Raw genomic sequence first — 22,559 nt, 5'->3', positions numbered from 1 at the left:
ACCAGTGACTTCTTCCAGTGTTATCTAAGTGGAAATTATTGTTTTGTAGAGTTGACTGCTAGGCACAGGGGCATCCAACAGGAGGAAGATCAAATGACCCAAGTGTGAGCCCAACTGGCAGGCATCTCCTTTTGAAAAGGCACCTCCTTTTTCATATGTCCCTCCAGGATCCTATTCACCTACTTGGATGGCTGGCAGATAGCTCACTGTGCTCTTAACTGCCCATACATGCGCGCACACACAATGTCAACAGTGATGCTGGGAAATTCTTACGCAGCTATTCTTGACTTGTGATATTGTCAATGTTTTCTTTAGTTGAGTTCAGTTTAGATTGGATACTAATCCATTCTTAGCAAAAATAATATACTTCCTTTAACTTTTACATCTAAAAATATGCTTAAATACCTATTCCTATTTTTCCCCACTCAATTTATGAACTTGCTAAGCACATACAAGTACACACACACACACACACACACACACACACACCCCTACCTCCCCAACATAAAATAAAATGTGTTTTTTCAATTAAGGAGTAACTACAACTATTCCTAACATTTCAGTACCTTATTTTTAAAAAGAAAAAAAATAGTTCTTCACGGCACTGTGTTCAAAAGTTTTGGTCATTGTACAGCAGGGTGTTCATCTGATCAAAATGCGGAGGACGTCAGGATTGAAAAAAACTAGACAGTCATCCTATTAAACCACACTCAAATAGTTGAATCTGTATAATGACATGTCTGCCAAGTAGACCCTGTATGGTGATATACCTCCAGTAAAAAGGAAAGTGAAAGATACTCTCTGAACACAGACTATCACCAGCAAGACATTTATTAATAGTTTTATTACACTTGTTTCTAAAATCTATTATTTCAACAGTGAAGAGGTAAATGCCAGACTAACCTCAGTCGGACGGTTATTATAGTTCAGTTGACAGTAAATTACAAGAAACATCTACACTATAATCCTGTTATAGAGCATGTAATACATTAAAATATGATGGAGAGGCTGCATGAATTGGCAACATTTTATATCATTAAAAAAAATAAAAAACCTAACTTACTATAGGTGCAGGTACTCGAAAAATCTTTCATTTTAAAGGGTAATTCTGTACCATTAAAGAAAAATCTATCATCTGTCAAAGGCAGATATGTTTATATCAAGTGATAGCTGTGTTTAAATATAATTTAAGACAGTTAAATATAAATTCACGTTTACTTCCATATAAAAATATATATAAAAATAGAGTATTTAAAGAGGTGGATATTCATACAAAGGAACTGATAGATCAAAATAGTCTTTTTGGGGTATGATAATGAAATTGAGGTATTTGTAACATGAATTGAATAACCCTCTCAGTTTTATTTTTCCCCCAAAAGAAAAACAATCCTTTAAAAGCCAATTTTAACTGTGGAATAGCTCTCAACAAAGAGCTTGAAAAATAAGGAAATTCACTATTTTGAAATTAACGTATAGAAGAGAAAGTTCTCAATACTAGAACTGGACATGTTGTATATGTATGCCACAGTTTTAATGAAAAAATAATTTTATGCTTACTCTAAATTTGTATTAGGTAAATCAAAATATAGTTACCAGTGACATAATGTTTGTGGGCACATACAAATGTTGTATGAAAATAAACTCCTCTGCACTTGCAAATGGCCAATCCTTTGAAAATATTTGCATACAATGTAATCTTAAATTACCCAGGATTCTAACAGCCAACAAAAGCTTTCTTAACGGATATCGTCAGTAAAACATAATCAAATAATACACTTTAAAACTGCATATTTAATCAACTTAGACTGCAGTTACCCATCCAAGTTCACAGACAGGGTAGGAGGGAATGTTTATGAAAAGGACAAAGAGTGCAAAGTTAAATGCATTGGTGTTTTAACTGTAAAACATTACATTTCCTATCTCTCATAGAATCTTTTCGAATTCCTCGTGGAGCATCCCTGTTCTTTTCCTTTCGGTTGTAAAATTTAAGAAGTATAGGAAGACATGTTTTTCATAAACATTAGATTCACAAAGCCTAAGCCATCCTAAAGATCACATTTTCTCCTGGTAGAGGACACAAACACAATCCCTACTTGCAAGTGGAATGTAACTGCTTTTTTCTCCTTTTCAGTATAAATGTACCAAGAGAGAAGATAATGCGATCTCAAGAGCTTTATCTTTTTTGTCCACGTAATTCAAGTGTCTCTATTTCTCCTTATTATCACAATGCAATACCTAGCCCACAGTGGTTCTAATTCCTGACTATACTTCAAGTCACCTTTCTCTAGCTCTAGCTTTCCCCTTGAAGACACATGATTTTCAAGTGCACACCTCAACCTTACAAAGCTGTAGGAAAAAAGTGTTATTATTACTTTTTTTAGCCACGCGTGCGTTGATGTGTATGTGTGTGCCTGGGTTCCTGGGTGTGTGGTCGGTCCAAATACACGTGACATACAGGATTTGGTTCTTAGACCACCGCCCAGGTGAGTGAGTGGCTTGCCCCCAATTCCAAGTTCAGGCCTCCTGCAGGGAGTCTACACAGTTCTTTTACTCACGCACATCCTGCTGAGAAGGATTTCAGAGCAAACCTGATTAATTGGACCTCTGACATGATAGGAGGACTGAAAATTTGTTACAGAGTCTTGTCGTCGTCGTCGTAGTTTGCTCTGATTGCTGAAATATTTCCCCACAATGTGATTACTTGATTGTTTCATTTTAATAAAGTGATATTCTTTGGATAGCTTTGATTTCACTACCTGCAAATAAAGAGCAAAAAATAGTTACAATCTAGGACATTCAAGCTCTGCATCGAGTAGTATAATTAACTCACAAATTCGGTAGCCTCTGTATCACGTGGACGTTGCCTAAAGGATATACATATGATCTATATAACCAAGAGCCAGAGAAACTTATCTTTCCAAAAAAACCCCCCAAAGCGAAAAAGCCAAAATAAAAAAAACTAACGTTGGAATTAGAATTTCTGCCATTTTACTTACCTCAGGGCAGCTGGCCCCAATGCAGCTGAGGAATAATTTTTGATGGTTTCTCTACCACACTGTTGTCTGTGCATGTGTTTGTGTGTGTCTGTGTATGTGTACTTAAGCTGGATACTAACACATAGAAAAGACGCTGATGGACCTTTGCTGGGTCACTGATTCAAACGTGGTCCTCCAAACCTGCCATGGCACCCTTTTACAGAATGGAAATTAAAACTATTTGCAGAGAGAAGAAAAATACTATTTATTGCACAGCCATAAGTTGACACTTACAATTAGTGGTTTCCTTTTTCTGGGCGCTTTGTAAGTTAGTAAGTTAGTAAGGAATCTGTAGAAATAGACCATGCCCTAGTAAGCTAGAAAATTTATATATGTTGGTACATATGTAAATTTTGTGTTAAACTTTTTTGAATAGGCAGAATTATTAAGCATTTATAAAGCATAAGAGGATATATAAGAAAAATTTCCTCCCCAGCTCTGTCTCCCCACACCCAATCTCTCAGTTGACTTCCCAGAAACAACATATACTAATTTTTTTGTGATTCCATTTACAGGTATTTTATGAATATCAACACACACACACACACACACACACACACAGAAGCCATATTTATAGTCCATTTGTATGGTTTACAAAAAATTGCCCTGGTGCTATCCTATAATTTTATTTAAATTCAATTAATTAATACATAATGCATTATTAGTTTCAGAAGTAGTATAATTGCCAGTTTTAACATTGGGTTAATGTGACTCAGGTTGTTAATACCAACAGTCAGAGGGAATCAGAAAGGGATCAAAACAGAGGTTGTGGGGAGAGTCGGGAGGTAGGGAGGAGAGAAAATACTGGCAAAGAGATTTGAGGTGTGTTCACAAATGAATAACAAATCATTAATTCAATTTATTAATTATTAATTTTTAATACAATTGCAAGACATTATTTTTGGTCAGTACTGACACATAAACTACATATTAGTCATCAACCAGTTAAGGCAACACTAGCTTTCATGGATTTTTAAAATTCCTTTAAGTGCTATATGATGATTATGATGATGTAGAGCCATATTTTTTTAATTCCATATAAGAGAATAAAATGAAAACAGCTAAAAAAATACAGAATATTTAAGCAAACATGAGCAATTTATTTTGAAGATGAGTATTTTTAGTTATTATGTGCAAGCGAGCATGAACCCTTTTAGAAGATTTATTTGAGTAGAAATTCTGTAAACATCTAAACCAAAATGTTAACTGTAGTGATCTTTGGGTAGAGGAATTATAGGTGATTTAAAACGTATTCTTTGTAACTTCTGGCCTTGCCTTTTTTATTTGAATATGACAAATGTGCATTCCTTTATAATCATAAAAACGTTGAAGCTATTCCCATTTTGAAGAAAAAATGTAATGGCAATGCATTTGAAAACCAATTATACCCTGCTAACCCCAAAGAAACAAATTGTTTTCCTGTGGCTATGGGACATTTAGTTTTTTATGATCAGGCCCTCAGATGAAGTGACTCTTAAGACCAGTGAAATCAGTGGGTTGCAGTAAGGAATCCCAATGGATGGGAAATCAGAGCTCAGTTTGCAGTTAACCACTGATTAATATTCCAGGTCCCAAGGTTGTAAGTTGCTATTAACGTGCAGCTCTTTGCACCCCTGTTTGGTTATCCTACAACTTTAAATATGATCGGGTGGGAGGTGCACCAATGTTTTTCTGAAGGTTCTGTCCATTTCGGAGGAGGTGTGTATTCAACGATAGCAAGATTAGTGAACATTTTTAAGGAAGTTTATTTAAGGAAACACTTAAGCATAAATATTACATTCAACCCTGAGAAAATATTATTTCAGCGTTCCGAAGCCAAAATAAGGTTACTTTTGTTTATATAATTTTATCTTCAGGTGTGGTTTTTGCAATTGCCAGATGATCAGCATGCTAATTAAATGCAAAATAGATAAAAATACATCCCATTGCAAAAGGTTATACAGTTCTTTAAAAATTATTTCAGTGTTTCGTGTTGCAATTAATGCTGCAGCACACATGTTGGATAATGCTAGTGTAGATGCTTATAGCAATCTCAAATGTGATTTATAAAAGAGATAATACAAAAATATGTATTTCCACTGTATTTGCTGAAACTTATAGCGTCTACTCAAGAGTCGTGTCAATATTTTGCTCGATCACATGGGAAGGTTAATAATGTATTTCTATTTTTTTAAAAGATTTTATTTATTTGACAGAGATCACAAGTAGGCAGAGAGGCAGGTAGAGAGAGAAAGAGAGGAAGGGAAACAGGCTCCCCGCTGAGCAGAGAGCTAGATGCGGGACTCGATCCCAGGACCCTAAGATCATGACCCAAGCGGAAAGCAGAGGCTTTAATCCAGAGCTGCCTAGGCGCCCCAATAATGTATTTCTATTTTTAAACCACTCAGGTGGTCTCTGAAAAAGGGAGATGGGATGCTAGGGGTCTCCTCCTGCTTCTGAGGGCCAGACTAATGCCTCTCATAATGCCGGTGCTGGTGAATGCTATTGAAGATTGATTTCTACACGTCTATCTCGGGGCTTGGCCCAACAACACTTAATTCAGTTAGTTTCCTTTGAAAGCTATTTTGCAGGAAATAATCAAAGATACTAAGTGTCCTAATACTGGCTTAGAAGCCAGTATTACCCTGACACTGACCCCTGAAAAGTGACAAACCTACAGAGAAAGAATTACTTCAATTTTGATTTGTCAAAATAGAGATGTGACAAGTCCTCCCAAATGTCACTGTAAATGGAATCCAGAGCCTTTAAAAAAAATCCAGCAGTATTTTGCGCTATACCAACAGCACACAGAATTTATTTCAGTAATGCAAGCTTTAGCATTATGAAACATTTTGTTATAGGAAACTACCCAAGAATTATTTATAACTATATGATTGTTCACCTTGAAACCCCAAAGGAAGCTACCAAAAAATAATGAGATATTATAAAGTTAATATTTACAAATCATATAGCATTTCTATATTCTATCAATAATTAATAAGAAATATATTGGAGAAAAGATCCCATTACAAAGAAAACAATTTCATTCAGTTCAGCTATTGTGCAGGTGCAGAAAACACAAAGTTTAATAAAAGGAAAATATTAACAAATGGAAAGACACACCAGGTCAAATCCTCCCATATTAATGAAAATGCTATTCCAACTGTAATCACAGCAGTATTTGGGGGACATGACAAGGAAATCCTAAAGCACATCTTGAAGAATAAATGTAAGAAAATAACCAAGACCATTTGTGAAGGGGGGGGGGGGAAATCAGTGATGATGTGGGATTTTTCAATTCCAGATGTTCACTCATCGATTTTAATTGAGTCTACCATCAGCCTACCATAGATCCAATTTATTGGTTGCATAAGCCAAGTATAAGCAGAATTCAATACTGTGATAGAAAAAATAGGAATGTTCGTACTACATTAAAGTGCATTTCATAAACTGCTATTCTTTCCTAAAAATGTTTATGGAACAGTAAGGTAGTTCTAAATAAAGCCCAGTGTTACATAAATCTAGTGACCATAAATTTGACAGCCTAAGAGTTTTAATGACTTGGAATTAAAATCAAGAGTGTATATTTAAAATGGAGATATGTACCAAACTGCTAATAGAATCTCCAGTGGGGAAAGAAGTGAGACTTAATGGGTGTATATGATCAAAAGATGGGAATTTTCTCTCTCTTTTTTGAGAGAGAGAGAGAGAGAGAGAGAGCAAACACACATATGTGTGAGGGTGGGGAGAGGGCAGAGGGAGAGGGAGAGAGAGAATCTTGAGTAGGCTCCATACCCCGCCTGGAGCCCTACACAGGGCTCGATCTCACAACTCTGAGATCATGACCTGAGCTGAAATCAAGAGTTGGATGCTTAACCAACTGAGTAACCCAGGGACCCCAGGAATTATTTTTTAAGATTTTATTTTTAAGTATTCTTTACACCTAATGTGAGGCTTGAACCCACGACTCTGAGATCAAGAGTCTCCTGCTCCACTGACCGAGCCATGTAGGTGCCCCTAAAGGCAGGAATTTTTTGTTTTTATTGTATATAGTTATTTTTATATTTTTACAGTTAGCAAGAGTTTGTCTAATCCTTTCACAATAGAAAAACAGCAGAAGAGGAACAAAATGATGCCATATCTTATAAAATTAAAATGGATTATTGATGACTTAATGATTTATTTTTTTCTACATTGTATCCAACTTTCAATCTTCAGAGCTCTCTGTAAGGAAACACATGGAGTAATTCAGACATGGTCCCTCCCCTCAAGGGGGCTATATAAAGACACATGTCTAAGATACTTGAAGTAAGAACAAGAATGAAATGACTTCAAAGACATTGTCTGAGACTCACTCCCCAAGGTCAGGCACCATGTTGTTTCCATGTAATGAATAGTTCCTTCGTACATTACTTAGTACTAATTTATGGTGGGTATGCTCATCTGTTCACAGAGCTTTATTTCCTTGAGCTTATTTGTTAAATTCAGTATGCAGCATTGCTGTCAAACTACTATCTCCAAGTTTCAAAATAATACTGTATTTTACCTACTCTTACGGATTCTAAAGTGAAGGAAAAGAACTTAGGTACAGTTTTTAGGCTTGGAAATGTTATGCAAGTGAAAGATGTTTGATACCTGTACAATGAAGAGCTAATTGCTTCTTTCCTTTGATCTCTTGTGTGGAAATGTGCTCATTTTCGTCCTTCCCAAAAATCAGAGGACCATTTGGGATTCTTAAAATCCAAATAAAGTGTCAAGTGGAATGTGGCTTTGAAAGAGAGATGTTAGCAATACAAATGTTAGGTTACCTCCGGGGGCACAATAGTAATAATAATAATAGACAATAAAAGTGAGCTATTGGAAAACACCAGTGAAAGAGTTAGGCCTTAAACCGAAGACAAGACCCTAAATGCTTCTGTATGGTGGTCACCTCAAAAAGAGACAACTTCTGTTTGATGCTTCTTTAAACTTGGGTGCCTATAACTCAAGCACTGAGAAAGAGACATATCTATCCAGAGGGATAAGGAACTATCATACACAGTTAAGTGATGCATATATATGTGATTGGCTGCATGTTGACATTATTCCAAACACAAATGTTAAATGGCAATTATTTTGACACTGTCAAATGATCCAAAGTAATTCTTTGTCTCTAGCTTTGTGTGTATGTGTTGCTGTTTATTTTCTTTTTGTGAGTTTATCTGTCAAATTATATTTAAAATGAGGAAATGAGAGTGAAGGAAAATTGGTCTTTGTGAAGTGTGATCACCTGGTCAGATCAGCATTGCTCTATAATCACAAGTAAAAGTGTAGTAACAAAAGTTATTTTCCTCTGGCAGTGTTCACATTTAGATGAAGTAACATGTAGACATAGACTTTCAGGTGAAGATTACACTGTTTCAAAACAACAACATAGTTTTAATATATTAACTATAGAAACATAGAAAGGAGAAATTTTGGTGCTGGAATCAAGTGCTGTCATGATAACATATTATAGAATATGGAAATGACCACATTTTTCTGTGACTCAGTGTAACAAGAATTTAAAATTCTGTGCTTGGACATGCAGAAGTAACTTTTACTTTTTCATAGGTTTCCTATATACTAAGAGACCTCCTAGCTTATGATTGTAGATCTTTCCACATCTCCACATAATTAAAGACTTGGGCACACAAACATTTTAGAAGGCATACAAATGGCTACAGTTCAACTTGACTGGCTTTGTCCTCTGGCTATTGTAGGACTAGCCAAACAAATGAAAATCTATTAATAAATTATGCAGTAAAACCCACATTGCGACTTTTACTATTAAATGCATGTAACTTTAACACTCAAAATTGATTTCACATAAATATTAATCAGAATGAGTATATTACCATGTCAATTAACAGTTGCATCTAAAATAACTTTGAATTTTCAAAAAGTCAGTACAAAGAGGGAGAGCTTGGTGAATTGGAAACGTGTCAGGCGTATTAGAAGCAAATACCTTTCCTAAAACCGATCTTAACCTGAGTAACACCCAAGGAACTTCTGATGTGGTTCCAGATCCACAGAACAAAATAGAAAACAATTTTCCGTGGGTCAAGTGTTCCAAAATCTCTCTAGCCTGGATTAAGGGGGATGTTCTGATTATAAACGTGTTCCATGGACATGGATGGGCTAGGAAGAGGAACGAGAGTAGTGGCTTTCCAAGGCTGGAAAACCTGACATTGACCAAAATGTGCTCGTGTGGTCTTTTAAGATAAATGCATACGATTGAAGTACTTTTTATTTGGTGTAGTCATTCTGCAGACATGACATTCAATCCAAGATCCAGTCACCAAATTTACAACCAGCTGAAAAAGTAGCCCAAGAATTCACAGAAACGGAATAAAAATAAAGCAACAAACAACAGCTAGAGGCCAGTCCTTATAATTCATAGTTCCATTTCAGGAAATCATGCAATTTTTTACAGATAATAATGATTTTTTTTTCATCTACCCCCCCTAATATTTAATCATGGCCACATGAAATAAGCTATGTTTTGATTGAAGGGAGTCCAATTTCTGAATGGGTCTAAGATGCTGAGGATTAGAAGGCAAGACTAAAGTTTTCTTTAGGAATGAGGAATTGTTTTTTGCTTTTGGTGTTTCCAGATTTGCAATGTCTCCGTCTTTCCCTCTACCTCCCAATCTCCAGGGCTTCTTACTCTGACAGCCGAGCCTTTTTAACTTCTGCCCCTCAGACAGGCCTCAGTTTCCAGCTCTGGGGATGAATTCTGCTCTGAGGTGGAGAGACTGATTAGAAGGAGCCAGAGACCAGTAGTTTACCATATCCAGTGAAACTGTGGTTCCCTCTTGTACTCCTCGGGAGTTCTCCAGAGACTAAGTCCCGTTTCAAACTCTGTTTTCTAAGTGGTTGGATATTCATGTCACTGAATTCTTGATATTATTTGAATGACCTTCATTTGTTCAATGGATTACAAGCTAAGTTCCTACCCTGCTGTAGTTCCATGTACTTTTTGGGTCTTGGAATCTATTTTGACCTTCACTCACAGGTATCTCTTTCCATCGGTCTCTCTGGTTTTATTTAAGCATATGGTACCAAAATGTCACTTAGAAACAATTTGTGTGGACCAACATTCCAACCGCTGGCTTCACTATAGAGATTTGCTCAGCACTACTGGGGCCTTTGAAAGGGGAGCCTCCACTGGGCCACTCAATTTCTTGTCAGAGGAACCCTCTACCCCTTGTCCAAGGTGGTACGTGCCCATCTATGCCCTTCTGCTGGTCTACTGGTATTCCACAGGGTCTGGGGAGAAAGTATAGGAGCTCCGTCCTTCAGGGCCAACTTTCCCTTTCATTTTTCTGATTTCAGCCTCTAGATTAACTTGTTCTTTTCTGTACCGTGTTTCTGAGTCCATCTCTGATGTTCAATTTTAACAGAAATCGTATCTATGGATGTAGGTTCTTGACTGCATGTAAGGGGTCCACCAATTTTGCATACAGACTTTCCGACCTGTGTCTCAGCTCTGCCTTCTTCTGCCCCTACTCCCCTCTCCCCCCTTCAGGCCTGGACCATTCAGAGGATCTGTGGGCAAGTGTGTTTCGCCTCTAGTTGGAGATTCTCCTCTCTCACATTTTACATTGTAACTTCCTTTGCAGGCTAAGTTAAACTTCTTAGAATGAATTCAGATTTCTTGCCATTATGAGTTATTTCTTCTTATTCTGTCTTAGTGGGGAATGGTGGTGAATAGCTTAATGTCTTTAAGGTCTTTTGGTGGAGTTTCAAGTGGAAGAGAAGATAAATGCTTGTGGTCATTCTGCCACATTTAATCTGTACTCCCCACATGATTTTTGACCTCATCCTCTATGCTAGTTTTTCCAAAGTGTGTTTAGTGAGGTGTTAATAGTTGTTATGAATAAAAGGAAAGTGGTTCTGTGGTCAAAATGTTTGAGAAAAACTGGGTCAAATGGAGCTAAATAGTTTCTTTGCTGTAAGAGCTTTTTGGATCATTTAAAATACTAATATTATTTGAGAATCTTTACAGTAGAGGGGTATACAGAGTTTCCCAAACCACAGATTCTGTTTTCACTAGGCTAGAACATCAAAACATAGAGTAGGGAATGTTAATAAAGGCAGTTCAGAGTCCATCTTAGCTTGACTCTTAAAGCTTTGGTAGTAAATCCCCCGAAATGAGGGTTTATGGCAAAAAAACCCCAAAAAACAAAAAAACACCCCATGAGATATTACGGATCAACATCTCATCTGAATTCATTCTCAGCAGGCACTGATCTGTAATCTAATCACCTGGCAGAAAAAGCTAGAATTCTTGGAGACAATAGACTGAGCACTGGGGAAAAAAAAAATTGTCTGGGATCACTTTCCCCCAAAACGGGTTTAGGAATGGTAGGTAGTGAAACTCCTGTGACTCGTCTTTAGTGATAAGGCCATTGAAAGGTGTTAAATGACAACATTGGATTGGAACCACAGAAACATCCTGGTGGGGAAGTCAAGGATGAATTTGAGAAATTGAAAGTGAAGCTTCCAAGATGGAAATATTGCAGAAGTCCAGGGCAAGTAAATGATAGAGAAGAAGGAAACTGCAGCCAACCTCATTCATTTATCAGCACCCTCCCACGATGTACAGTGTCCTTGACCAGATCCTCGCCCACATTACCAAGAACCTTCCTCTTATGTATCCCTAAGTATGGATTATTCCCTTTCTGCCTATAAACATGAGAAGTAGTTCCTCCTATAAACTGCTCCCAGACCACTTTCTTTTCTGAATCCGGTATCTTTCCTTTATTTTTATTTTCACTTGTTGAAAGGCTTTAACCAGCTTCCTTCTCTCATTCCCCCCCCCCCTTTTTTTTTTAAAAGATTTATTTATTTATTTATTTGACAGACACAGATCACAAGTAGGCAGAGAGAGAGGAAGAAGCAGGCTCCCTGCTGAGCAGAGTGCCCAATGCGATGCTGGGCTTGATCCCAGGGTTCTGGGATCATGACCTGAGCTGCAGGCAGAGGCTTTAACCCACTGAGCCACCCAGGCGCTCGCCCCTCCTTGTCTCATTTCTTATACCTCTTCAGTTACTGTAGTTTAATTCATGCCCCCAATATTTTACTGAAATTACTCCTGCATGATCAGAAAAGACCTTCTTAATGCCAAATCACTGACTATGTAAAAATCCTTATCTTAATAAATCTATCCATTACATTTGACAGCAGTAATGCTGTTTTGATCTCTCCCTACAAATTTTCACTTTTTGGCTTCCCATGGTACTACACTCCACTAGAGTTTTCGTCTATCAGTTTATTCTCTAAATTCAAAGGCTCCTGTTTCTGCAAGCTTTGCTTAAATATTGGCATTTCCAAGAGTTCCTCAGCTTCTCTTACTCTGCTCACTTTCTCTGGATGATCTATCTTCATTGTTGCAACTGTTGTGTTTTCTGACGACTTCCAACCTTTTATCTCTAGCCGCACCCTGCCCCTCGAGCTTCAGACTTGTGCAGCCAACTGCCTGTAAGATATCTCCACCTGGATGTCCTACAGGCATCTCAAACACAACATGTTCAAAACTGAATCATCATCTTTTCCCTGAGCCGGTACCTTCTCAGTCATTCTCTGACTCAGTTGCTGGTTCAGCTCTAATTCATCACCCAAGTTAGGAGTCGTCTTTGATTCTTCCTACACCCCCATGCTGCAGATAAGATCTACAGATTTTACTTTTAAAATAGGGCCTGCGTTTGTCTCCTTCTCCCTCATGCTTGCAGTCTCTGCCCTGGTTTGGGCAAGCTTTTATCATCTCTCACATGACTTCTGAAAACGTCTCCTAAGTTCTCTCCCAGACTCAGTTCTGTCTCCGTCTTCCCCCCTCAATGTTATTTGAGACAAAGATGCGACCATCTCACTTCTCCGTAAAACTTTCGTTGGCTCTTCCTTACCTATAGGATAAAGTCTAAGCTCTTACCATGATCTGGCCCTAGCCCACCTTCCCCAGGCCCTGATTTTAACTGACGTTCTACAATACACAGAATTGCATGTTGGGGATATGTTACATTTGAGATACTCAAGGGAACCCTAAAAAATGTTCTCCTAACTCATTTTATAGTAGTTAGTAGAGAGCTCACATAGACACTCAAATATTTGTTGAATTAAATTGCCATTACTAGTTTATTAAAAATAGCCATGCTAAAGGCTTTTTTCTTCCTTGTGTTTATGACAAACTTTTAAACGTTGAAGGAAAAAGGGCAAAACTTCAAGCCACCACATAGAAGGCAAACTTTTCTAGGTCAGCTAAGTTTTTGTTTACCTAATTAAAATTAAATAATAAAGAGTATAAGATGAAGATCAAACAATAAAGGGGAAATCATCTCTGACAAGGAATTGAAAATCCTTTCTTCTTTCCATGGTGCCAGAATCAAAGGAAACTTGGGGTTATTAGAGTTGGGTAGTAATGCCAGAGGGATTTTTTTTCCCTCCCTTTGGACTGAGTCAAAAGCTGTATGCCTGCCAGAAAACAGAGATCTCATGTAAGGTTTATACAGCTGATTAGACTAATTAATAATCACACAACAGTTGTGGATTTGTCCCTCCTGCAGCCAGATTTCTGAGCTGATAATATTTTTGTATCCTTCCCAGGTTTTAGCTTACTCATAGTAGATGTTTGCCACATAACTAAAGGTACTATCCAAAACCACTCTTGGGCAAAAGCTACCTGGATCCTGTTTGTTGTCCTGCACAAACACTGCGAAAACAAAATTCCATTTCTGCCCATGAAGAGAAACACCTGCTTTTCTAATCAGCAAGAACATTATAGTCAAAACTGATGCACGCCAGTTGGGAAAGTGTTTATAGATTCATGGTGGCAACACATTCTCTCTCTCGGTGTCTTGACAGATGAAAAAGTTGCCCCCAAGACCTTTGGTGACAAGAACCCCACTGAAGTAGGTTTGTTATGTCTATGATGGAATTCCCACCACAAATCAAAGAGGACACATCAAGATCTTACTATAATGATTATAGCAATCCTTCTCAGGTATGTGTGAATCTATTGTGGGAGTAGTTTGATTGAACACTAGAAGATACAAGGCTCAAATTCTTATGGTTTTAGCACAGCCGATTTTAATTCTTGGTCTTACTGTATGACAAATTGCTTTGCCAGCTCATAAGATGAGCACAGAGGCAAAAATGGTTATTATTAATAGATTTCTGCCCTTTCATATGGTTTGCATGAAACCAATAATGTACTTTTCCCTGGCTTGGTACATTAACCATCAAATCATCCTTTGTAAGGGCCTTTAGATTTTCTTATTGTTTATAGGAAGCTCACAGTGATTTAAGATGTTGGGTGATGGTTTGGAGAGGTTATAAAACATTAGTGTCGGCACTAGAAACTTCCTGAGGTACAAGTAGTACATACTGTTCAAGACTTAAGTGACAATTATGCCTAAGTGATGAATGGGTTAGAGACTTTGTAATGAAGAGAGTCAGTTTCAGAAAGATGATCTTATCATTCTGCGGTAGAAAGGCAAATGCTCCCAGAAGTATTTTAGCTCAAATAAGAAAACTTCAACATGGATAACACTGCTTCAGAATCAGCTGAGATAATTTCGATGATACCTACGTAGTTGCCAAGTCAGCACACGTTAGAAATAGGGCTTAAAAAACAATTTATACACGATTATTGCACATAATTAAAAAATCAAATAAGTGACATAATTTCACCTGACATGCTTAAATCATGGTTATGCAAATTAAAGATGATTTTATTAGTAATATTTAGAAGCCAATATTCTAGTTGTGGTGGTTCAAAGAGTCTTTGTTGCAGTCCTTGAATTCCATGACTACTAGTGTCACTGGTTAGTGCTGTAGCAGGAGATACATGCAAAGCGATCACGTGGGAAGGGCATCTTCTGTTTTTAATTGGAGCCATGCTGGGAATCTCTGGAAGACTTCTCCTTTTTAGGCTTCCAGAGTGACTAAAGATGAAGAAGAAAAACAGATACCCTCCCCTCTCAAATACTAATTGAAGACACATTATATAAAAATAAGTAAATAAACAAACCTTTTCTAAAAGGGGCAAAACCCCGGTCTGTATGTTGTCTTTCAAAGTCCCCATTTTATGTGGGTTTTGGCAACCTCTGACCTGTTTTTGCAGCCAACTCTGATACTGGCTCTGCGGTAAGATCATTTCTTTCTCTTCTAGGCTACCTGCCCTTGTGTTTCTAAGTCTTGACTTTTTGCAGATAGCATAGAAACTGAAAGGGTGTTTTTTTTTTTTTTTTTTTTTTTGGTGGAAGAAAGAAATAGACACACAGTCTCCTACAGCATAGAAGCTTCTCTGCAACAGCAAGGCCAAGTTCAAGTTACTAGATCAAAACTGAAAATGCCCTGCTCTGCACTGTGGGTGCAGGCTCTTGCTTCCCTGAGATGCAGGTGCACTTGTCATACATAATTACATGTAAAAACACACACACACACACACACACACACACACACACAGAATATTTAGAAGAACCAATACAGTGTCAATAACTCTTGGGTAGCCATAAAAACCTAAGGACCAAAATGGATCTGACAGTCATTTTAAGGTTGGAAAATGGGATCCAAGAATCCTTTAGTTGTCATTGCCTTAGTCAACCCAACAACTGCCTTCTGGTTTACAAGGGCTGTAAGACTGAGTGACAGGCTTTAGGTGCTGGGGCCTGAAACTCTTGCTGCCTACTCAGCACCCTTCCCTTTATCCTTTCCAGACATTCTTCCTAATAAACCCCCTTCCTCTGCTAATTCTGTCTGCTGTGTCTTGGAGAACCCAAACTGACGGAGGAAGAAACCTGCTATTGCCTCTGCTAACACCTTATCAGCTTCGCCTATTATAATATTATATACTATTTGATGACTACAGATCAAATCATTTTCCCCACGGGGTGCTGAGGGCTACTCAAAACATAGCTCCACCTCTTTCATGCATTGGCTCAACCAATGGAAGAAGGTCATTCATGAGTCCAACACATTAAATTGTCTTGATTTTTAAGCTCCACCAAAGACCTGCTACCTTCTTTGGCCACAATGTCTGATGGGTCTGTTAGAAACGGCAGGTGCTCTCCAGGTTTCCATCCTCCTGCTTGTGTTGACTGGTGATCCTAGTTTTTAAATGTCTACCTAAGAGCAAATTTTTTTTTTTTAACTTCTTATTTTGTAGTACCTCCAGTTGTGACTGCTACATGCTTTGAGTGAGTGATGCTGAATACCTCATTTGATCCCCCCCACCCCCGACATGGTTTTTTTAATACAAAATAACACGGACAACAAAACTAAAGATATAATGAGAGATGTTTTAAAAAATCAAAAGCTACAATAAATAAAGAGCCAGGATAAATACCTCATGAAAATGGCACCCGCATGTCCCTTGCAAAAACTCTTTGTATCGCCCCATCGTTATAGTAAATGTGTCAACCACTTCATAGCCATAGGTTTTTGCGGCATCCAGAATAATCACATTTTCCTTCCATAAGTTCTGAACTTCACTCTGCAGTGCAATGGAGGAAAATGGGAATTTAAAAAAAAAATTCAGTTAGATTGAGTTTGTTTGTTCGTTTTTTTTAATCAAGAGGATTGTTTTACGATTTACTAATTCAGGTAGAAATCATGTAAATATCATTGTTTTTACAGATTGGTCCCACTGCAAGAAAAAGAATTTCACACGCATTTCTGAAACAAAGACTTCTCAGTGTTTTACTCAAAATATAAGTGCAAACGTTTACGTGAATCTAAAACGGCGACACATAAATATCTAGAATGACACACAGTTTGGAACTTTTCCTTCTATGTTTTAACCTTCTTAGGTTTCTTCCCAGGGAAGGTTCACTGAGATATTTAAAATTCTCACTGTAAAAGTCAAAATTTGAACATCATGAAGGCTATCTCCCTCTATTTGGATTCTTACTCATTTAGTCATTTGAGTATTAGTTAGTATCTGTTTTGGGCTTAGCTCTGTGCTAAGGGACCACAATAGAAGGAAAAATAAATCGTGGCCCCTGCTTCCTCAGATGCTGCATTCTAACTGGAGAAACACATTTGCAAACATTTACTAAGACCTTTACTGGATGTAAAGATCCTAGCCTCTGGGCCATTGGGGAGGAGGGACCCGCTAAGCAGGGTGGTGGAGGGCAGTTCAGCGGGTTCAGCAAGGCTTCAGGAAGCGGCTCCAGAGCAGAGTGAGGTTTAAGGGGAATGGGCTTTGGGTGGGCTTCAGGGAACGACGGAACTGAGTGCCGGCTCCAGCCCCTGCTTTGCCAAATCATATTCTTCCCTCCCTCCGCAACCATGTCCAGAGCCATGAGCGAGCTTGGCCGAAAGTCCAATTCAGGTCCACTGTGGAGAGAAGCAACCCCTCCTCTAACTACTCTCGCTCTGGGATTTCTCATCAGCGTGGCTAGGATGCTCTCAGACCGACCTGCAGTCCGAGACTCCTCCCTCCTCATCCACCCTTCTTGCGCTCTCTTCCTATCAAACAGTAACAGCCAACCACATGCCCAACAGAGCCCAGGATAGAGCAGACACTACGAAAGTATTTGGTGCGAGATTGAGTGATATGCTTTAGGTGCTGGGGCCTGAAACTCCTTCTGCCTACTCACTATCCTCCCCTATATCCTTCCCGGACATTCTTCCTAATAAATCCCCTTCCTCTGCTAATTCTGTCTCCTGTGACATGGAGAACCCAAGCTGACTGAGGAAGGAAACTGCTCTTGCCTTTTCTAACGGATAAAAATTCTTTTTATTTTCCGGTTGAAAAAGAAAATCACAGGAATGCCTGGGTGGCTCAGTGGGTTAAACTTCTGCCTTTGGCTCAGGTCATGACTGGGATCCTGGGATCGAGTCCCACATTGGGCTCCTGAGCCTACTTCTCCATCTTCCTCTAGTCCCCCTGCTTGGGCTCTCTCTCTATCTCTCTCTCTGTCAAATAAGTAATTAAAAAAAAAAGAAGAAGAAAAGAAACAGCAAATCACTTGTTTTGTTGGTCCAACTGCAAGAAAAAAGCAGCAGTACAAATATGTCTAATTTTCTGTCTTCTCCACTGTGCTAGCATACCTATCTTCAGGTAATACCGAAGGAAGAGTATTTCCCCCAAAATAAAAGTAGTGAATAGAAGAATTCCTAAAGAAGAAATCTAGAGGAAAGGAACATAGGTGAATTTGGTTGATGCCATCATGTGAACAATGATGTTTAATATTGTTTGTAGACTTCTTGTCCGGTTACAAGTATTTTCTCAGTTTTAATTTGTGTAGATATGAAAGGTATATGGAACTTTACAGTAAGAGGGTTCTAAAGAGAGTTTTCTAGACAAAGGTTGGTTCTCTGGGAAACAGACTCCTGAGATGGGAATTTGCTTGCAGGGAGCTAAGAGGAGAGTGTTTTGGGGATCAACACCTATAAGGAAGTGATGTAGTTCTATAAGAGGGTTTTGTGGATCCCACTGGGAGTTCTAGAGCTGGTTCCTCCAAGACGGCCCAAACTAGGGAAAGGGAGCTGAATCTTGGTACCCCTATACTGGCAAGTCAGGCCTGGGCAGCAAAAGGCAATTCCTGCCGAAAGTCAGGAGGGAGTCCTCGCTGGGCCACACCCCCAGTCGCCCAGGTGAATGAATGTCTCAGTCTTGAAGGGGCGATCTAGGAGGAGACAAACCCTAGGGAAGGATCATTCACTCATTCTTGCATGAGATATTTTTGACGGTCTATGTGCTGAAGATGGTGTTTTGCATTTGGGGTAGCAGAGTGTGCAATGCAGCCCTTCCTTCCTCCCTGGTCCTTGCTCTCACAGAGATTAGTCTAGCAGGGGAGACAGACAACCAAGGATTGTCTCTGTTGAGCGGCATAAACAGAGACGTGAGACTCTATCACAGGAGCTCCTGGCAGGACTAGCCAATCCAGTCTCGTGTATCCGTTAAGTCTGCCCGTGGTAAACGAACACGTGAAGGATCATTGGAAGTTGTTCAGGCGAACAGGTGGTGGGAGAGTGGGCTCCACGCAGAGGGAACAGTGATTTCAAAGACCCGGACGTGAGTGAGAGCACGGTGTGCTTGAGGAACTGAAACTTGCCCAGCAGGACTGAGCTCAGTAGCAGTGAGTGTTTACACATGTGTGCACATTTGTGCATACGCACGGGTAGCAAGTCTACAGAGAACAGCAGAGGCAAGCTCTTGAATGGCCATGCCGGCAACAATTGAGTTCAGCCTTATTTTCTGCCTCTGCTTGCAAGTCTCCCTATCTCTTTTGTTCTACCCTCTCCCCTCTGTTTCTCCTCTCCTTTTGTCTTCATTCCGTTTGAGAAGATTGATGGGGATCCTCAAAGCCGTGCTGGGAGACATACGACTGAACACAGGATCTGGCACAGAGAAAGTGCTGCAGAAATGTTTGCTGTCTGCTGTGATGAACTAATCTTGAGTTTGGAACCTAAATAAAAGTAGGAGCCACAAGCACTGCAGTTCCGGAGAGGGGTAAAGTGGGGGCTCAAAGCAGAGTCGTCCTGAAGGAACTGTAACCTTGACTGTAGCCTTCAAATAACATTCAAGGACATTCAACTCAAAACCATTAATAAGGAACTGTCGTCTAATCCAGACTCCGACCCTTCAGCTACCCCAGATATTAAATACGTCAACTCATCTTAAGGGACTTTCCCCTCCCCACATTACCTCCGAGAGGCTGAATTTGGATCCCTGACTTGGGCCACATTCTATCTGTTCTCCTGCTTTGGGATCAGAGATCTGACACCGAGGCAGGCAATGGTTTAGAGGGAAAGGGAATCGTGTCATCTGTGCTGGGGAACTTGAGGAGGGATCAACACCACACACACACACACACACACACACACACACACACACACACACAATGTATACAGTAAATGGACAGTTTCCCGTCTCCCCTGAACAAAGCCATGAAGTCCCGCCTGCCCTGAACTCTCCTTGCTCTAACAAGTGCTGCTGCTTCTCTTACTTACAGATAGTGCCTTTCTTTGCTTTTCTTTCCTTTTCTTAGACTTCTGTTCAGTGCTTTTCTATAAGAACTGGTCAGAGGCCTCTAACTCTTCCCCTTTCTGAATATCCAAGCAAAGATAAAACTAATGATACTACTTCAAAGACTTTTTTTTTTAAAGCAATCAGTCAGAAATCATCTTCAAAAAAGCCACCCTTTTCCTAAAGTACTCATTGATACTGACAATTTCATTTGTGGTTTCAGCATGAGTCTTTTAAGGTGTATGAAATGTTCGTGGTAAAGGGATACTTAAAGATGAATCTCTCTGATCCACCCTTCAGTTCTTTATTTTTTATAGCATGGCATCCCCTTTCTTGTCTTAGGAGTTCAAAGCATTATTCATAATGTGTTAATGGGACATGGTCTCCTTATTTCCAGGAATAAGTATAATGGATTTGAAATCCTAATCCTTAAGTACATTATCTCCTTTGATTTTTATGAAGGTGGCTGACTCTTATATAATGCCTTGTAGGTCCTTTTTCAGACACCAACAAAGATCCTTACAGGAACCATAAAGTTCATGTGGCTTAGAGGGAATGGGCCTACCTGTGTCAAGAAATGCAATCCATCCACTGGGAGATGAAATCCAATTCCCAAAGTTTTGATGATCACAAGGATATTGAGTAAATTTTCCCTGAGAAATAATCAGAATTCTGAGGTCATAAACCTTGATTACATTTCTTGGTATTTGTGCTTACATAAACAGATACAATGGAGTTCTTTTAGGACGTGATAATTGGCATATAAGACTAAATTTTCATTTTATAGATTTGGCATATTTTAGTTTTTTGTTTTTTTTTTTTTGTTTGTTTGTTTGTTTTGTGGACAGAGTTTTATGTGTCAGTGGGTGTGTTTTTACCTGTAGAAAATATAAATGTGGATACTGAAGAGCCCTCTTGTGATGGATACAAAAAGTATTTTGAAACATTTTAAACCGGAGTTCTAAACTTCAAGCTGTCCTTTCCACAAAAATCTCGATAAAATTTAATCACCTCAACGGTGACTTTTCTTTTTAACTCCAAATGCTAATGACAATTCTTGTTGCAGAAACTCACCTCTTCAAAACCTTGTGAATAATCTGTAGGTGATTGGAATTGAGCCACTGAACACCACCAACAACCAACACCGTCTGGCCTGTGTTCTCCAGGGGACGCGATCTGAAATCCAAAAAGGAAAACAACACATGTTGCCTTGAAACAGATGGTTAACATTTTCTCAGCAGTGCCTCACGTTTCTCTGAGTCATAGCTAGCATCCCGATCACTGGACCTCCTTGTCCTTTCCAACTTGTTTTCAGTCACATTACTTGGGATTTAAGCTTTTCAGCACATTTGATAGACAGGGAGCAATGATGACCCCCAGCGAAACGTCGGTCCATTGTGGCACTGTGCCGTCCATAATAGTTCCACTGTACCTTTGCAAGAGATGTTCAAGCGCGTTCTCAAATGTTGGTCTCAATGAAGGGCTTATCCAGAATTGGGGATAGTAGGAGTAACTGATCAAAGTCTTCCCACCGTTGATGTTGTGATAGACTTTCGTGCCATGCACCTTCTGCCATTCCTGCAGGGTTTCATTCAGTCTTTCGATCAGGTAGTACATTATCCCTCTGTTGGTTGAATCTCCAATGAAAAGAATCTACGAATTAGAGGAAAACATTTGCTTTCAGATCTGATGTTTACATGGTATGAGAGACAATACAAAGTAAGTCATTTGTTGAATAGTCCTAAAGCCACAAGTCTAATTCTTTGGAAGAAGGCCCTTTCAGCTGTTAGAAATGATGTTAATCATATTCTCCCCCAAACCTGTTCATTTTCCTCTCTTCCATATTCCTCATAATCTTAACAGCCACTGACCTGCTCAGTTATGTTTAAAGCTTTTTGCTTTAGGTTCTCTTGGGTTTCTCCACTTCCCTTAGGTAGTTTGCTTTCCCATCTAATGAGCTTAACAGATTTTATTGATTCGGATAGGCCTGAATCAGGGACCGTACGATGACTAACATAACATTAAAAAAAAAAAGAAACTCAAAACAAAAAACAAATAAGCATGAGGTACCTTAGTGTTGTAAGAATACTTAGATATTTTTTCCCACCTCTTCATTTCATAGATGCGAAAACTGAGAATTCACAGAGGCTGGATAGCTCAGTAGAAGTCATGCCACTGTTTGAGAAAAGAGCCAGAGGGCTGGACCCTGAGTCTCTGACTATGACCCAGGGAGCAGTCCCCAGCACCATTTGCCCGGGAAGACTCTTACTCATCACCTCCTTCAAAACCCTCCCACTGCCCCATGAAGCAGCTCTGCTTCAGGCTCCTATCACCCCAAAACTGTGGGAAAGGCTGCCCTCAAAGTCATGCTGTACACGCGGCACTACTGGGATAAATTTCCCAATGCCTACTTCCGGAGCTTGCACCTTCATGCTCGAAAACCTTATTGGGTCTCCATTTTTCTGTATAGTCAAGCCTATGTGATTGAGGTTGAGCCAATATTTGCAGAATTTTTATTGCATATCAGACTCTGCTAGGTGGAGACTTCA

General features: G+C 39.1%; 1 protein-coding gene across 3 annotated transcripts in view; it reads right to left on the bottom strand.

Moving 5' to 3' along the window:
* Positions 1–813: 813 nt before the first annotated feature.
* The window catches only part of CPED1 (cadherin like and PC-esterase domain containing 1), a 277,556-nt gene continuing 255,810 nt past the window's right edge, over positions 814–22,559 (bottom strand). For all 3 annotated transcript variants that reach the window (XM_059171684.1, XM_059171686.1, XM_059171685.1), the window contains exons 18-22: positions 21,443–21,663; positions 21,085–21,186; positions 20,576–20,663; positions 16,381–16,527; positions 814–2,756 (exon numbers count right to left, since the gene is read on the bottom strand). In XM_059171684.1, the coding sequence (XP_059027667.1) occupies positions 2,535–2,756; positions 16,381–16,527; positions 20,576–20,663; positions 21,085–21,186; positions 21,443–21,663 (780 nt within the window). In that variant the 3' untranslated portion in view covers positions 814–2,534. The remainder of the gene's footprint in view (positions 2,757–16,380; positions 16,528–20,575; positions 20,664–21,084; positions 21,187–21,442; positions 21,664–22,559) is intronic.

This window comes from Mustela lutreola, chromosome 4 (assembly GCF_030435805.1).
Source record: "Mustela lutreola isolate mMusLut2 chromosome 4, mMusLut2.pri, whole genome shotgun sequence".
NCBI lineage: Eukaryota > Metazoa > Chordata > Mammalia > Carnivora > Mustelidae > Mustela > Mustela lutreola.
This window is presented reverse-complemented; position numbering and strand designations above follow the sequence as displayed.